Here is a 14,742-nt window from a genome sequence, read left to right on the forward strand (position 1 = left end):
ACCCTGTACATACAATACAGTATATCGAAATTTGTACAATAAAAACCTTAGGTTTACAGCAGTTGTTTTTGGATCCATAATTTCTGCAGACAAAATTCAGGGTTTAATTTACAAGATTTACCACATCACAAAAGAAATCTGGCAATTATACTCTTGTTTTGCTATCTGCAGTGGCTCACAAAATTCAATGTACCCCCAAGCCCACTGTGAAAAAGGATCAACTAAGCAGAAAAATAATTCTTGCCTAGGAACAAACATAATAGAACCATGTTATAACTCTTGTATGTACGTAACAAGATAATATGCAACATTAAACTGAATGTGACTTTTAAAAACAAACCATTGGGAAACTACTCGTTAAAACAAAAGATGAAACACATTGCATTCTATTCTTGTAGGACTGTGTATGATGTAGTGCAGGGAACAGTCACAATGAAATGTCCATGTAGGAATGCTCATTAATGTCATAAAATGGTAAATCATCATGCAAATGAATTAATAAAAAGGGTAAGAAAACTTCCACATTTTACTGATTTCCTAACACATATATATTTTTATATTTCCTCAGCCTTACTTATCTTGCTTGCTTACTCTTATAATCTTGGAACATCATAAAAATAGTATCTCATTATATATTTACAGGCACCTTGTAAAAATAAAACTATACAAAATAAGTCATATACAAATGTAAACCACTTGTGTTCAACCACACCATTGAGCATAACTAGCAAAAATAGTATCAAGTTTTAACATTATAAATATCTTTGATCAATTCATTTTTATAATATCCTTTTGAAATGGATCAAAAGAATTCCAACACATGAAAACTTGTAACAATATCGTAATAAAATTCAGGTTAGATACAAGGCTGCAACAAATAGCATAGAATATAAGCTATATACCCAGGTACAGCACCAAATATCATCTTAAAGCTATAGATAGACAACCAGAATTGCATACACTACATTATCAAAGGTCTCGTCTCAACAAGTAATATTTTCTGCACTCTCAATATAATTGACATAACAGTATTCTATAAAATTACTTCTGCTTAAGTATTAGACCTGCTTCAGATGGAAGCATATTCAATGACATTTTATTCAACACCTCTGCTAACCTTCTAATGAAAAAATACTAATCCTTTTTCAAATATGAAGTGGTTCCATAAAAAGTAGCATTTGTTATAAAAATTTTCATAAAATTTTTGGAAACTTTTACGTAAAAAGAAAATCCTTAAATCCTCAAAACTACAGTGTCCCAAAATAGTGTTTACACTCTTTGAACGTTAATAATGAGAACACTAATATAGCAAGTATGAACGTTCTTGCATGTCACATACCTTAAAGTTATAGATGTTCACTGGCAGATATACTTTTTTGCAATGCTATAGAACATATTGACAAATCAACAAACAGAAGATATGATTTCCACAGGAAACGAAGCATAGGTAGTGCCAATCGCATGTCATCCAGTGACCATGGCTTTGTGGGGTACACATCGTTCTTCAGTTTCCCAGAGGTAGAAATCTAACGGTGTTAAACTGGGAGATCTGAGTGTTTATTTGACACTTCTTACATTGCTCAAAAGAAAAACTGCTCACCTCGGCCACTTTGGGTACACAAATGCCTACCGCTTGGTGGGCTGTGATGGACGTAAAAACAACAGAATACATGCTCACACACACACTCAATGAGACATTGCAGCTGTAAATACAAAAAGTCCAGTCAAATTATCTTTCATAGTTTCTCTGTTATTAACATTCAAAGAGTGTAAACACTGTCTTGGGACACACTGTATGCTTCACAGAAATTATGTGACTCATGTTTCCTTATCTATGTGAACTGATGTTTGAAACTGATATTAACAAGTGAAATTTCAACAGTATGACAAATCAACCTTTACCGTAAACTATTAGAATAAATTCAACCATGGTTTGTAAAATGAACTGTGCTAAGGTTCAACTACAATGAAACCCAAACACATGAAGACCCCCCTGTTACAGTAGCCATTCAAATTCATCACCTGCTCATTATAGTGACAGAAAGATTCATAAAGTGCAGACCAAGTTATAAACACCAATACCAACTTCAGCCAAAATTTCAAGGCTGATATCTCTCTGTCTCATACACACACACACATACTCACTCACCAGGCTCAACCCCTCCAGCTTTTATCAGCCCCGCTTCTATCAGCATTGAATAACTCTCCTGTGATCAAATACCAACAACAAACTCACTTTGTAGCAATTCCTTTAAGGTGACTCTTGATAAATTTGAACACCAACGCTTTGGAGGTGTCAATGTAAACTCTATCTTGTTTGACTTCCGAAAACCCTGCCTTTTTGACATTCTCGTCAGTGTATCTATTCAAGTGACAGTTGTCGAACATAAATGGCCAGATTCTTGTCATAGTAAGGATGTTTTGCACAATGTTCAGGCAAGTACCTCTTCTTTCGCAGACATGTTCTAAATAATAGAACTTTCCTCCCTGAAAGAACAAATGGCAATATTGTAAGTTCTCATGGTTGACTTTAAAAAATAATGATAAAAAATATACGAGGGAAAGTCGATATATAAGTTGTAATTCCATGCAGCATGAAATCCACTTGAAATTCAAGTTGCATGTTTCGTTGGTAGATGGCAGCATCAGTGGATGATGAAGAAGCACAAACGCAAGATCACTTCATGCCAAGATTAGTTGAGTGGAGTCAGTTGAATGTGTCGTAGTGTTATGTGTGTAGGTGAGAAGAACACGTGCAGTTGTATAGTTTCTCCGAGCCAAAGGATTGGCCACAGACGAAGTTCATAAAGAAATGTGTGCGTTATCATAATAAGAGTCTGACATGAAAAGCCAGGTACCAATGGACACAGTGCTTCAAAAATGGACAAATGAGCATCATTAAGAAGCATCCAGGTCATTCCGTGAAGGTTGCAACTGAGGTCACAGTCCGATGTGTGGAGATTATCCATGCTAACCAAAATGTGTTGATACAAAGTAGCCAATGAAATAAATTGCTCCTGTAGATCATGTATGATAAATCTCACACCAGTTCGAACAAGTGTTTTCGGGTTACCAGCCAGGTTCAATCGGCATTAGTGTCCAACTTTCAAAGTTCATACATTGCTCTCATCTTCGTGGAATGTTGATTAAGAGACAATGGTGAGGTTAAATATCTGCATATTAAGAGGTGGAGCTCAGACCCTGTCTGGAGATGTTTGCTCTGGATCCATGGTGTTTTATTGGCTGATGCCGTGCCTTTATGGAGAAGTGGATTCCAGGCGAGGCAGAGTTCACACACACAATAGAATGGCCATATTCCAGAAACACCTCATGCAGAATGGGGTTGGGGGGACTTCACCAGACAAATCATTATGGGGCTAATCATAGGTCCATCAGTTTCAATCAGAATCAAGGTATGACTCCATGGAATGGATAACATCTATACTTCACAACCACCAAAAAGTATAATGTTATCCCATCGACCCACAAAGTTATGCTTAACCATGTTTGGGGACTTGCAGGGCATCGTACTGGCAGACTTTATGCCTCGTGCTGACGCTATCAACCACACCTCACATTGTGCTACCTTGCAGAATCTGCTGCAGTTCATTCAGTGCAAACATACAGGTCTCCTGAGGGATGGTGTGACACTCCTCTATGACAATGCACACAGGCAGTAAAATGCAGAAACTGTCCCGACTGTTGGTTGGGAATGTTTAGAACATCCATCTTACAGCCCAGACTAAGCATCCAATGATGTTCATGTCAACAGAAACTTTTTCTGTCTTCTTTCAAAAGCTGGTCAAATGATGGAATAAGTGAATGTGCACAGGAAAAATTAAACCAAAAATCTGGCCAAGTATTCGCAGTCCTTGTTATCTATCGTTTTACAACTTATATACTGGCTTACCCTTGTATATGTAAATCAAGTTGAAATGACATTGGGTTTGTAACCACAGTAAATGAAATGCATCTAGTTTACTCCCTCCCTGCCCTCTATAGTGCAAAGTGATCCAGAAAGCCAAAAAAATTGGCAAAAAGCAGGAGCTCGCAATTTGACCCATAAATCAATACAAACGTGTAAGATTGGCATTTTTAAGGAAAAACTTACACTTTGGGTCCACAGAATTCACATGATTGATTATTTAGGTATTTATACAAAAGTATAATTTTGACCTATTTCAATACACACTTGTGACCAGAGTAATACTAAACAATGCACTTGAAAGACTGAAATACATTCCCAGAAATAGATTAAATAGTAATAAAAATAATGATGATAATAATAATAATTGTAAAAAGTATTGCTAATTTGTTAAAATGAATTTATGCAAAATACATTTTTAATGCCAGGAAAACTTTTCAAGTTTCAAGATAAATTAATGTCTTTTAAGGCATTAAATAACATTTATTCACTAGTTCCGATGCCTTTCCTTATCCTTCCCCTTGAAATGTGCTTTGGTTGCGAATGTGAGTTCCTTAGGTGCATTTTCCTGATGAAGTACTTCAGTTTATCGCTTTTTATTTCTGTCGCTACTTTCTTCAAAACTGAAAATCTGCTTTTGAGAGTGCAAATAGTAGAAGAAAAAACAACTACAAACATCTACTTTTTTTAGAAGCAAACTGAAAAATTATTTTTAAGATTTTATCTTCTATTTGGCGACAATTTTCATATCATTAAAATACTTTGCTGCAGAACCACGACACATCAACATTAATGTTTTTAACACCATCTTCAACGATATTGTCAATACAATCTTAACACGAATGAAACAATTGCTTAATTTGATCATTCTTATCTTCATCAGGTTTTTCATGAATAATGTTTTGTGGATTTCTGTCACACCACCACCATTAACCCACAAGGACACGTGAATGGGTAAAAATGACCCAGCAATTTTGAAATACTTTTTCATCTTTACCAATGAGTGCCTGAGGTGACCTGACCCTTCTTCTCATTGCCTTTCCAGTGAACATTTTCGAATGTCATGTCATGACCTTGGATCAGCTATGGAGCTTTGTTAGTTCCTCTCACAGGGGCATAAAAACACTACCTGTGTACATTTCACCATACATGCATCCTGCCTTTCAGTTTATTTAAACATGTTATTTTCTCTTCTTATTTTTACCAGTTGTCAAATACATTAAAAATGTTCAAAATTAATACAATTAGTTTAACCAATAAAGATATTGTCAATCACATGCTTTAAAGTAATTATAACTCGGACTTATGAAGTAATTTTGCTTCTGGGTAATATTTACACAACCTGAGTCTTTGGAAAAAAAATTAAAAAGGTGGTGGTTGAAAGATTGGGAGGGAATTAGGGAATGTTGGTGGTGTTTGGTTAAATCACTGTTACATTGCACTACTGCTATATGTACTAGGCATCAGCTGATAGTGAAATTGAATACCTCCCATTCCATAGCGCACGCACACGTGATCACACTTGATTCAGGGTTGCCAGCTGACCCATTAACAGCAGAACACATGTTCACAAATAAGCTAAATTTGACAAAAATAGCAAAACTTTTCTCCCGTACCATCTTCACAATACTTTAAAAATCATCGTGGGAAATAGCAGCGAAATCTATGTTAACTCAAGATAACTTTTTTTATTTTCAAGTCAAAAATGAAAAAGTTTTATTTTAATTCAAATGTGTGTTCTTCTTCTGTGCATTACTGAGAAGTTGTGAGTCTATCTAGCACAATGTTATTGTCTGATGAAAAAATATTGCTACAACAAGTCTTAAAAATAAGTACAAAAATACAGTTCGAAAATTCAATTTTGAAGTGCTGCCATTTTTAGGCCCAAAAACAAGAACAAATAATCCATTTAGAGAAAAATCTCTTGACAGTTTCATTCGCCAATTAGTTGTTTACAAAAGTGTTCATGTTTTATTCCCTTACCGAAAAGTGAAAATTTCTATTTTTTTCAGACTTTTTTGGCATTCTGGATCATTGTGGAGTGGTCAGAAATTATGAAATATAAAGAATGATAAGAATTTACATTACACTTTTACACCAAAGAACTAAAACAAAGGTGAGGGATTACGTTACGTAATTGTAGATATTTTCTTGTACATTACGAAACTAGTATATTTTTAAGTACAGGCTGACTATTTTTGCACAGACAACATTCAAGAACAACTTCAATTTTCCCAAATGAATGTTAATTTCTTATCTTTCGCTAAAAAGTTAGTAACTCCCTCAACCACTGGGATATACATGTTAACTAATAAAACTTACCGGAACAAGAATCCTTTTGATTTCCTGGAGGACTTTATCAACATCCGACACACAACACAAAACAATTGTGCACACAACAACATTGATACTGTTTTCTGCAATCATCGACATGTCTTCTGCATAGGAATGCACTACTCTTTCCAGTTTAAGGTGTGGATACTGTTGGAAATTCTCCTTCAAGTATTTCATGAAGTGGATATTTGGCTCTATACCTAGTACAATGCTGCCTTCAGGATAATACCTCAAATTGGCTCCTGCAATTCAAAGCATCACACATATACTTGTTACTTTTATTATTTACAAGATTTCTAGTGCTGACAGAATATAAATACAAGTGTGTGTGTGTGGGGGGGGGTGGAAACAAAACAATTATTTATTTAATTAATCTTTAGCAGACAAGACTTCTTCAACTTGTGAACATAGTCAAAAGGGAATGTTTTCAAGGGCGTGCTTTTCAAATGTGCCGTGATGTTAAAGAAAAAAGAAAGAAAAGAAAAATACAGAATAAATATTTATTATAGACTATTAAGGTGGATTTTGTATCTCTGGGGAAAGACTGAGCCTCTTGTGAGAAATGAAATTTTCTTCCTGTCCAGCAGAGTCAGAAGAAAATGTAAATTTTACACAAAAAGTCATCTTCAGCATGCTCCTATGGCCCCCACAACAAACCAAAATGCTTTCAAAAAATTATACAATGGAATACTGTTATAAGGTTACAATCTTTCAACAAACAACAAAGTTGAAAATAGCTTGACAGTTCCATGTAAAAAATATTGAAAATTGTAATATTCAATGCTAAAAAAGCATGAATATATACACACCGATTGATTGTATGTCATATGCACAGAAACAAACTTTCCTCACCACGTGCTAAGTAGAAGGTGATCAGGATGCAACCAAAGGCCCAATCGTCATCACAGAGCTGCATACATGCTTTACTTCACATTCCTCGCCAAGTTTTAAAAAAATTAGGATGGAGGAGGGCAGGTAGAAAAATACATTTCTATGTGATTGGCATGGAATGACACTCTATAATAATAATAATAATAAAAAAAGTCTGAAATTACGCATACAAACACTTACCACTCCCAATTCCTATCTCCAATACCCTCTTTTCACCCTTTTCAGAAGGCAGTTCATCCTTTAAGTTGGCAAACAGCTCTTCCTTGAGTGCTTTGGAAGCCTCATTATATACTTTCTCTACTATAGACATCTGACATGCAAAGATTCTGGAAAGAAAACATTCTTTTATGGTACATGCACTATGAATAGAAACACACTGCACTTAAGTTTATCTTAATTCTTTACACTATTTACATATTCCGAGAATCTCCTTCATGGCCATAAGATTTCCACATCTGACTAATCATGACGGAGTTAAATTGATTAATGGTAATGAGATGAAACAGGTGTAACGGACAATGACAACATATGTGAGGACAAGACACAACACAAACCCTGCAGAATATTATACTGACAGTAGGTGCAGTTGCCAGAGCCTAGTTAGCCCAGGCAGCTTAACCCCTAAGTGTGGAGGGGTATATATACACCCTCCGCATTGTGCTGTTGTAGTGCAGAAGGCCTATATATATACGCCTTATGTTTGTTTCAACTATATTCGATTTACCTCTCTTGCTACTATTTTTTGTTTCTACTACAGCTAGAACTATCTCACCAAACGTCTGTGTAACTATATACGCCACAGTAAATCGAATATAGTTGAAACAAACATAACAATACATACACCTTCCGCACTACAGCAGCACAATGCGGAGGGCGTATACTGAATTTGACGAAAAAACTACATTTTCCAGTAAAGACTTGTTCAAAAATTTCCACACTTAAGGGGCGGTCAACCCAGACGACTGCCCAAGATCCTACCCTCAGGAGTGCCAAAACCTTATTTCTGATTACATAAGCATGGCTATTTGTTTTAAAAAGAGTCGGATTTATTGTTGACAAGAAATAATTGAAGTTACTGCTGCATAAAACAAAAAGTATTACAGTGTTGCATCGAGGACTTTTGCTCAAGTGTCTAATAGTTCCCACAAATGATGCTAGATGGCAAAAGGAATCGACAAGCTTTTTCATTTGAACAGACAGCCCAGTAGTTCATGCATAACCTTAATTTGTCTGTGGTACTGGGATCTCAAATATGGATTGTGAAGTAAAAGACGCAGTGAAATTGAAACTTAACTGAGCATAGTCATCATCTCAATGTTAAAATGTACTTTAGTCCATCTTACCGATACATAGATATATATGAAAATGAAATGAATAGATGATTATGGGCTGAAACTACCAGGGTGGATTATTGCCACATTGGAATGATATTTGATTCTATATACTCAGAGTGTGGGAGACTCTAATGAGTATGATAAAGCGAAAGTGATCCCATGCAGTACTCTAATAAGATATTGAAAAATCATGTAGCAATTTAAGCTAAGAGTTTACGGTTATGTTAGTGTCATTATGTAGGTATTAAATAAATATATACCTACAATAAACACGTGTTTTAACAGTAATCTTGGAAGTAGTTTTTAAAAATAAGCTATAATTGTTCAGCATTTAAACCCTAAATACAAAAAAGGGTTGAGTTTTTTTTTTCTGTTTGGAAAGTAGGGAACCAGGGTAGAAAGTTGGGGGTGCAAAAAATCCATATTGCTTGGGTGCAAATTTTATCTTGAGCCACCCCTGCTTGTTAAGTCTGCAAGAGTGCAGTCTAGGGTGTACTACATGGAAGAGAAGTTGACACCTTACAAAAGGGTGCCCCTTACACCCCTGACTGGGTTTAATAATATAAACAGTAAGCTAGTTGTTTCTGTTTATAATGATTCATGAAGCATAAATTGAAAATTCAATACGTACTCAAAGCTAGTTTTAAAACCTCACGTTTCAAACAGCCTATCTGTGAGAAGACCTACAGTCCAGTGAGATGCAGACAATTTCAATAACTGTGCAAGGAACTAAACCTTGGACCTTTGTATACAAACACACAACTACTAACAATGCAATGTGCACATAACATACAAAATCTACTTACCTGCGTCGCAAAGATTTCAAGCACGTCCTATCAAATATATATATTCCTATTACGACAGCTACAGGTATTGCATATGGGGACATGGCATTTCTGTAACTTGCTGGAATTAGTTGATTGATACTAGCATTTATCTGATTCATTTTGAAGTTTTTAGACCTGGAAAAAATAAAATAGTATTGATGATTATTCACTTCTGAATATTCAATGGTTATCAATACATGAATCTCTTTAATATTTCATTTGATTAGCTGAATAATCATACCACTTTAACCCATTAATATTGATGGGAGGAAAACTTGTCAGGACTTCAGACTATCCTCATTCTAAAAGAATATGACAAATTTGCTTAAAAAAGGTTCAAAAATGATAAAAGTGCAATAAAAAACTGCAAAATAAAAGCAAATCACTGAAGTAATACAACATACTTTTACATTTAGCATCATCTTTGGGGCAGTTGACCCATTGTATTGCCTCGAAAATTATGTTGATTTCTTTTAATCAACATATTTCGATGTTTTACGTAATATAAATTTGTTCCAGCATGCGAAAAACACAAGTAACAAAGATACGAAAAAAGTTTACCATGTTGTTTTGTAAATAAATAGTTTAGTAAAAAAACTTGGGCAAGAATTTACAATACCGGAACCTTCTGTAATTTCTATACTACTGTTTATACTAATGAAATAATTAGTCACGATGATTTATCTGAGGTTAACATGTTGGGGTGAGGTGTAGAAATTGTTCATTAATGTGTAGAACTTGTAAAATAAGCTTCTCTATTCTCGCAATGATTCTCCGTATACAAGTATGCAAACCATATTTGTTGATATGAACAATTGATGTTTGCAATTAGTTACGCTGTCTACAGCGTAGCCACAATGTTGATTTCATACTTGGAGAGCATGGATCGTGTAAGAATGGCGGAAGAGAACAGTAAAAACGTTGTTCATTACAGGTAAGTTTGGCAACAATGCATCAATCATAAAATTGCAGGATACGAAAATGGCATCTTCGATGAAGAACGTTTGCCGTTAAAGTGCTACGAAAGTAAGATTTTTGGCCCAAGTTCCTCTTGTTTTATTGTGATTTCATTATGCTACGAATGCAATTTTTACATAGTTCGCAATTTCTAGATCCTGATACTACCACGACACCCAAATTTTAACTTTGTTTGTCTAACCTAACCGAAACTTACCTAACCACAAGTCAATGGTTTGTGGGGCTAGCATCAATGGTTCGCAATTATTTTGCAATTTCTAGATGTTTCCGACAAATTTTAACTTCAAATTCGGCAGGCCTAAATTAGTAAGTATGGCAAATATGAAGAAAATCGGAGAGGGGTCCGGTCATCTTAAGTCATACCATAGAAGTAAATGGAAGCAACAGGAATTGTGTGTCTGAGATATATTTTTATAGAAAAAAGGGTAAATGTGTAGTATCGCCCGAACAGATTTCTTCATTTTTACAGGAGAAAGTACTTACTGAAATGACTTTCTGTACACTTTTGAAAGGTCGTGGAAGTGTTTTTTTCCAATCGCTTAATTTATTTCACCGGTAAATCATGTATTTTTGAAGATTTATGTCTCTTGGATGCACAAAAGCTGTTGCCTCTATGTCCTTCAAATGTTGTGTGCGTTCGAAGTCAGTGTTTCCAACCACACCGTTGTTTTCCAAGAACATGACAATTTTAACTATGTTTGCCTAACCTAACCGAACCTAACCTTGCCGTGCATGGTTTGTGGGGCTATCCATGCATGGTTCATGAGGCTAACCGTGCATGGTTCATGAGGATATTTATGAATGGTTCGTGGGGATATCCGTGCATGGTTCGTGGAGTTTTCGAACCTGGATAAAAATTCAAAATTGGTAACACGAAAGTAGGTATTTTTCGAAGAAGAAGGTTGCAACACTGCATAACCACTCATCATGGACAACGCTAGTCAGCACGACGATCCTTGACGAGTGCACGCCATATAGTCTGTTACACAAGCAAAACAAGGAAGACAAATAATGACTTGTAATATGAAAAGTTGACACTATTTTATGGAAAAAGGCATAACTTCACCTTAAAGAATCTTCTGCAATGCAGAATAGGTAAGTGTCAATGCTAAAATTGACGAAATAAACGAGTGAGAGGTGTTCGGGCGATACTACATATTACCACAAAAAGGATCAAAACTACATTCACGAACTTCCACAACGCTACAGAAAATGATTTGCATAAGTACTTTCTCCTGTAAAGAGTAAGAAATCTGTCACCCCTATAGTAAAGTGTTACCGAAAAAAAAAAAGAACTAAAAAAAGGGTAACAGTTTCATTAAAATCGCATTTATTGTATTTCGCATGGTTCGTACTTACCAATTTTGTATTGCGGAACATATTTCAAGGTGCCATTATGCTTTTTACACGAATACAAACACAATTTTTCACATTCTGAGTGCTTTTTTTATTATTCCTTTCTTCACTTCCGGAACACACAATATGGCGGGCACATCTTGACTTAATTTGTGGGTATACAGTGTTTCAACCTTCTTCAGCGAAAAATACCTACTATCATGTTCATCACCGGTGGAAATTATACATTATGCACGGGTAGCTGACGGATAGCCCCAGAACCCATACACGGATAGCCCCACAAACCATTCACAGATAGCCCCACGAACCATTTCTGATAAGGTTAGGTTAGGTTTGGTTACGTTAAGCAAGGAAACTAGGGGTTGGGTAACAGATATAGCGAAAACACATTTCTTCAATTTACAGGAGAAAAGACGGGAAAGTACTTACGGAATTGAGTTCCTGTGGACTTTTGGAAGCTGGGAATAGTGTTTTTTCCATTTGTGCAACTTATTCGGCCGGTAAATAATGTAACTTTCAACATTCATGTATCTCCATTGCACGATAGCTAGTGCCACCATTACCGTCGACTACGTGAAGCAAATGTTCCGTGCGCTCTATTATTTAACACCCTGTCAGGGTAAAATTTAAGTATCCCCGAAACACATTTCTTCAAATTTACAGGAGAAATTACTTACCGAATGCAGTTTCTTTAGAATTGTGGAAGTTCGGGGAAGTGTTTTCTCGCATCGTTCATTCAATTTTGCCGGTAAATTATTTATTTTTTGATATAAATGTGTGACCGATGCACGAAAGCTCTTGCATCCATTTACTTCCAGGTGGGTGTAGCCTGTGTGTGATGATGGGTAAAATTTAAGTATCCCTGAAACGCATTTCTTCAGTCAATCCCAGTCAGTGTTTCCAAACACATGTTTTTGTAACTGAAGAAGGTACGTTTCCGCAAATGGTTTGTGGGGCTATGTGTCAATGGTTCGTGGGGCTATGCGAGAATGGTGTGTGGGGCTATGCATATTTTTTTCGAAACCAATTTTTAACTATTGTAACCCATACGTGACCCTACCTACCATAACCTTACCGGTCTCACTGCAGAACGTGGGCTGCTTTTTTCCTCTAAATAGACGAACAAAATTTATATCCCCTGAAAGTACGTACCTTCTACTTCCATTTTCCGGTGTTTCTTTTATGATTACTATTATATTATTGCACGTAAAAAATGTTTTTCCTGCTACTAAAAGCAATGCATTTCTCCATTTGTTCGCGTCCATATTGTTTACGCGCTCAAGTGTTGTGCGATAAGTGAGACCCTTCCTTTCGCAGCATTCAAGTTGATTTGTCGCTCCGGATTCCACCCACAGACGCACAGTTTCTTTCATTATTTGAGACAAGGAATGCTTACAAGGTTAGGTTAGGCCTGTTAAGTTGGGTTCCAATAGCATAAATACAATGAAAAATGTTTTTCGTGCTACTAAAAGCAATGCATTTCTCCATTTGATCGTGTCCATATTGTTTCCACACAGTTCCTTTCATTATTTCTTCGAGGAATGCCTACAAGGTTAGGTTAGGTTTCATTAGCATAAATACAGTGACTAATTATTATTTAGGATAAGTGAACTAAACCTAGCTACCTAACAACATAGGAATTTCTTGCTTTCATTAGATTTGTGCAGGAATATGCCTTTTCCTTCGTTGCTACGATTTCAATACAGCCCAACCTGGATACGTTTCTCTGTTTTTTTTAAAGAAAAAAAAATTTCCGCACCTTAAAACTTACTTTTCCCGATTACTAACTACAAAACTTTACCAAAAAATTATGAACCGCGTTCCTCCTAAGCAGCCCATATTCTGCAGTCTTACCACGGTGGTGAAACTGTGACCGCCATTTAGCGTGTTACTGAAGGGAAAAAGAAACGAACAAAACTTACTTCATACGTCGAAAATATAGATTATTTCCGTGAAAAAAAAACGAAATAGCACCATCCAGAATTCTTAGGAATGCAGAATACGTAAATACCAATGGCAAAAAGAAGAAAATAAAGAAATTCCAGCCGTTTCGGGGATACTTAACATTTATTATAATGGGTTGATAATTAAGGTTCACAGAACAATTATTTTGCGTTATCATTAAAAAAAGAAAATGTCTCACATTCGGACAGACCAGGTGTTTCGGATTACGCACAAAATAACCATGGTACGGGTTAAAATCTTTTTGCATTGGTAATAATATGTAAACAAATGGGCAATGTTTCCGCATCCCCAAAATTGTTGGATACTACTTCGACATTAAATTTTTAATATTAAGAAGTTAAAAATGGTCTACTTCAGGAGTTTGAACTATTGACCAAAGGTGCTTTGGGGCAGCACATCGCATTAGAGAACCATAGCTTTCCTTGTACTATACTTCCTACAATTACTCAACAATCTTTTTTTGAAAAATGCATTTACTCACTTTTCAAGATTAGATTCTTGGATCACTCGAACTTCAGTTCTATTCAAAACTGAAACAATATTCGAAGCAAATCAACTTAAATAAAGGTGGTCTCCTGTAAAATCTAATTATCTCTTCACAACGAGAAATGCAAATAACTGTAGCCCAATTGCTATCACAGGTCATTCATTGGTTGTTACCACTTGTTATCAGCTTGTGTAATTTTTTTTTATCGAACCTTTAGCTTTCGACCAACGTTGGTGCTTTGGGCAATGTCAAAACGATTAATAAACAAACGAATCCGGTTTAAGATTTCCAGAAATCAGTGTTGCCACAATCTAAAACCGCAATTTCACTTTACTTTTCAAACTTTCCCGATGATGTTCAGCACAAGAATTGCTCGGCTAATTGTCCATTACTACTCCATTACAAACATCGTTTTTAAGCACAGGATCTTTACGTATGCTAATGCACAGGTGCTTGTCAGCAGTTTGTTTGACTTTTATTTCAATTCATGATTCCCGTTGCCAGAAGTTATCCAGAATTTTCCAAGGGGGGCTTAGGGGGCTCGAGACCCCCAAAGTTTTCGGTTTACATTGGATAAAATGAGGTTTTTGGTTTCTTGTGGTGTGAAATAAAATAATGAAACGATAATTCAAGGAGAGAAATAAT

At 35.8% G+C, this 14,742-nt stretch overlaps 1 protein-coding gene across 1 annotated transcript; it reads right to left on the reverse strand.

Moving 5' to 3' along the window:
- Positions 1–494: 494 nt before the first annotated feature.
- LOC145978064 (thiol S-methyltransferase TMT1A-like) lies at positions 495–14,452 on the reverse strand. The gene is made up of 5 exons (XM_083110480.1): positions 14,092–14,452; positions 9,291–9,446; positions 7,331–7,476; positions 6,248–6,501; positions 495–2,487 (listed from the first exon to the last, which is right to left on the reverse strand). Exons 2-5 carry the CDS (start codon positions 9,428–9,430, stop codon positions 2,233–2,235), a joined length of 795 nt encoding a protein of 264 aa, XP_082966606.1. The 5' UTR covers positions 9,431–9,446; positions 14,092–14,452; the 3' UTR covers positions 495–2,232.
- Positions 14,453–14,742: the final 290 nt, after the last annotated feature.

This window comes from Lepisma saccharinum, chromosome 24, assembly GCF_977018435.1.
Source record: "Lepisma saccharinum chromosome 24, izLepSacc3.1, whole genome shotgun sequence".
NCBI classification, from domain to species: Eukaryota; Metazoa; Arthropoda; class Insecta; order Zygentoma; family Lepismatidae; genus Lepisma; species Lepisma saccharinum.

What these genes read in the sequence shown, in the direction of transcription:
- LOC145978064 (XM_083110480.1), bottom strand. Translation starts at nt 9,430, where the DNA reads ATGAATCAGATAAATGCTAGTATCAATCAACTAATTCCAGCAAGTTAC. An exon ending in GGAGATAGGAATTGGGAGTG is followed by an intron (nt 6,502 to 7,330) that starts GTAAGTGTTTGT and finishes TTTGAATTGCAG; the next exon opens with GAGCCAATTTGAGGTATTAT. An exon ending in TCAAAAGGATTCTTGTTCCG is followed by an intron (nt 2,488 to 6,247) that starts GTAAGTTTTATT and finishes TTGTTCTTTCAG; the next exon opens with GGAGGAAAGTTCTATTATTT.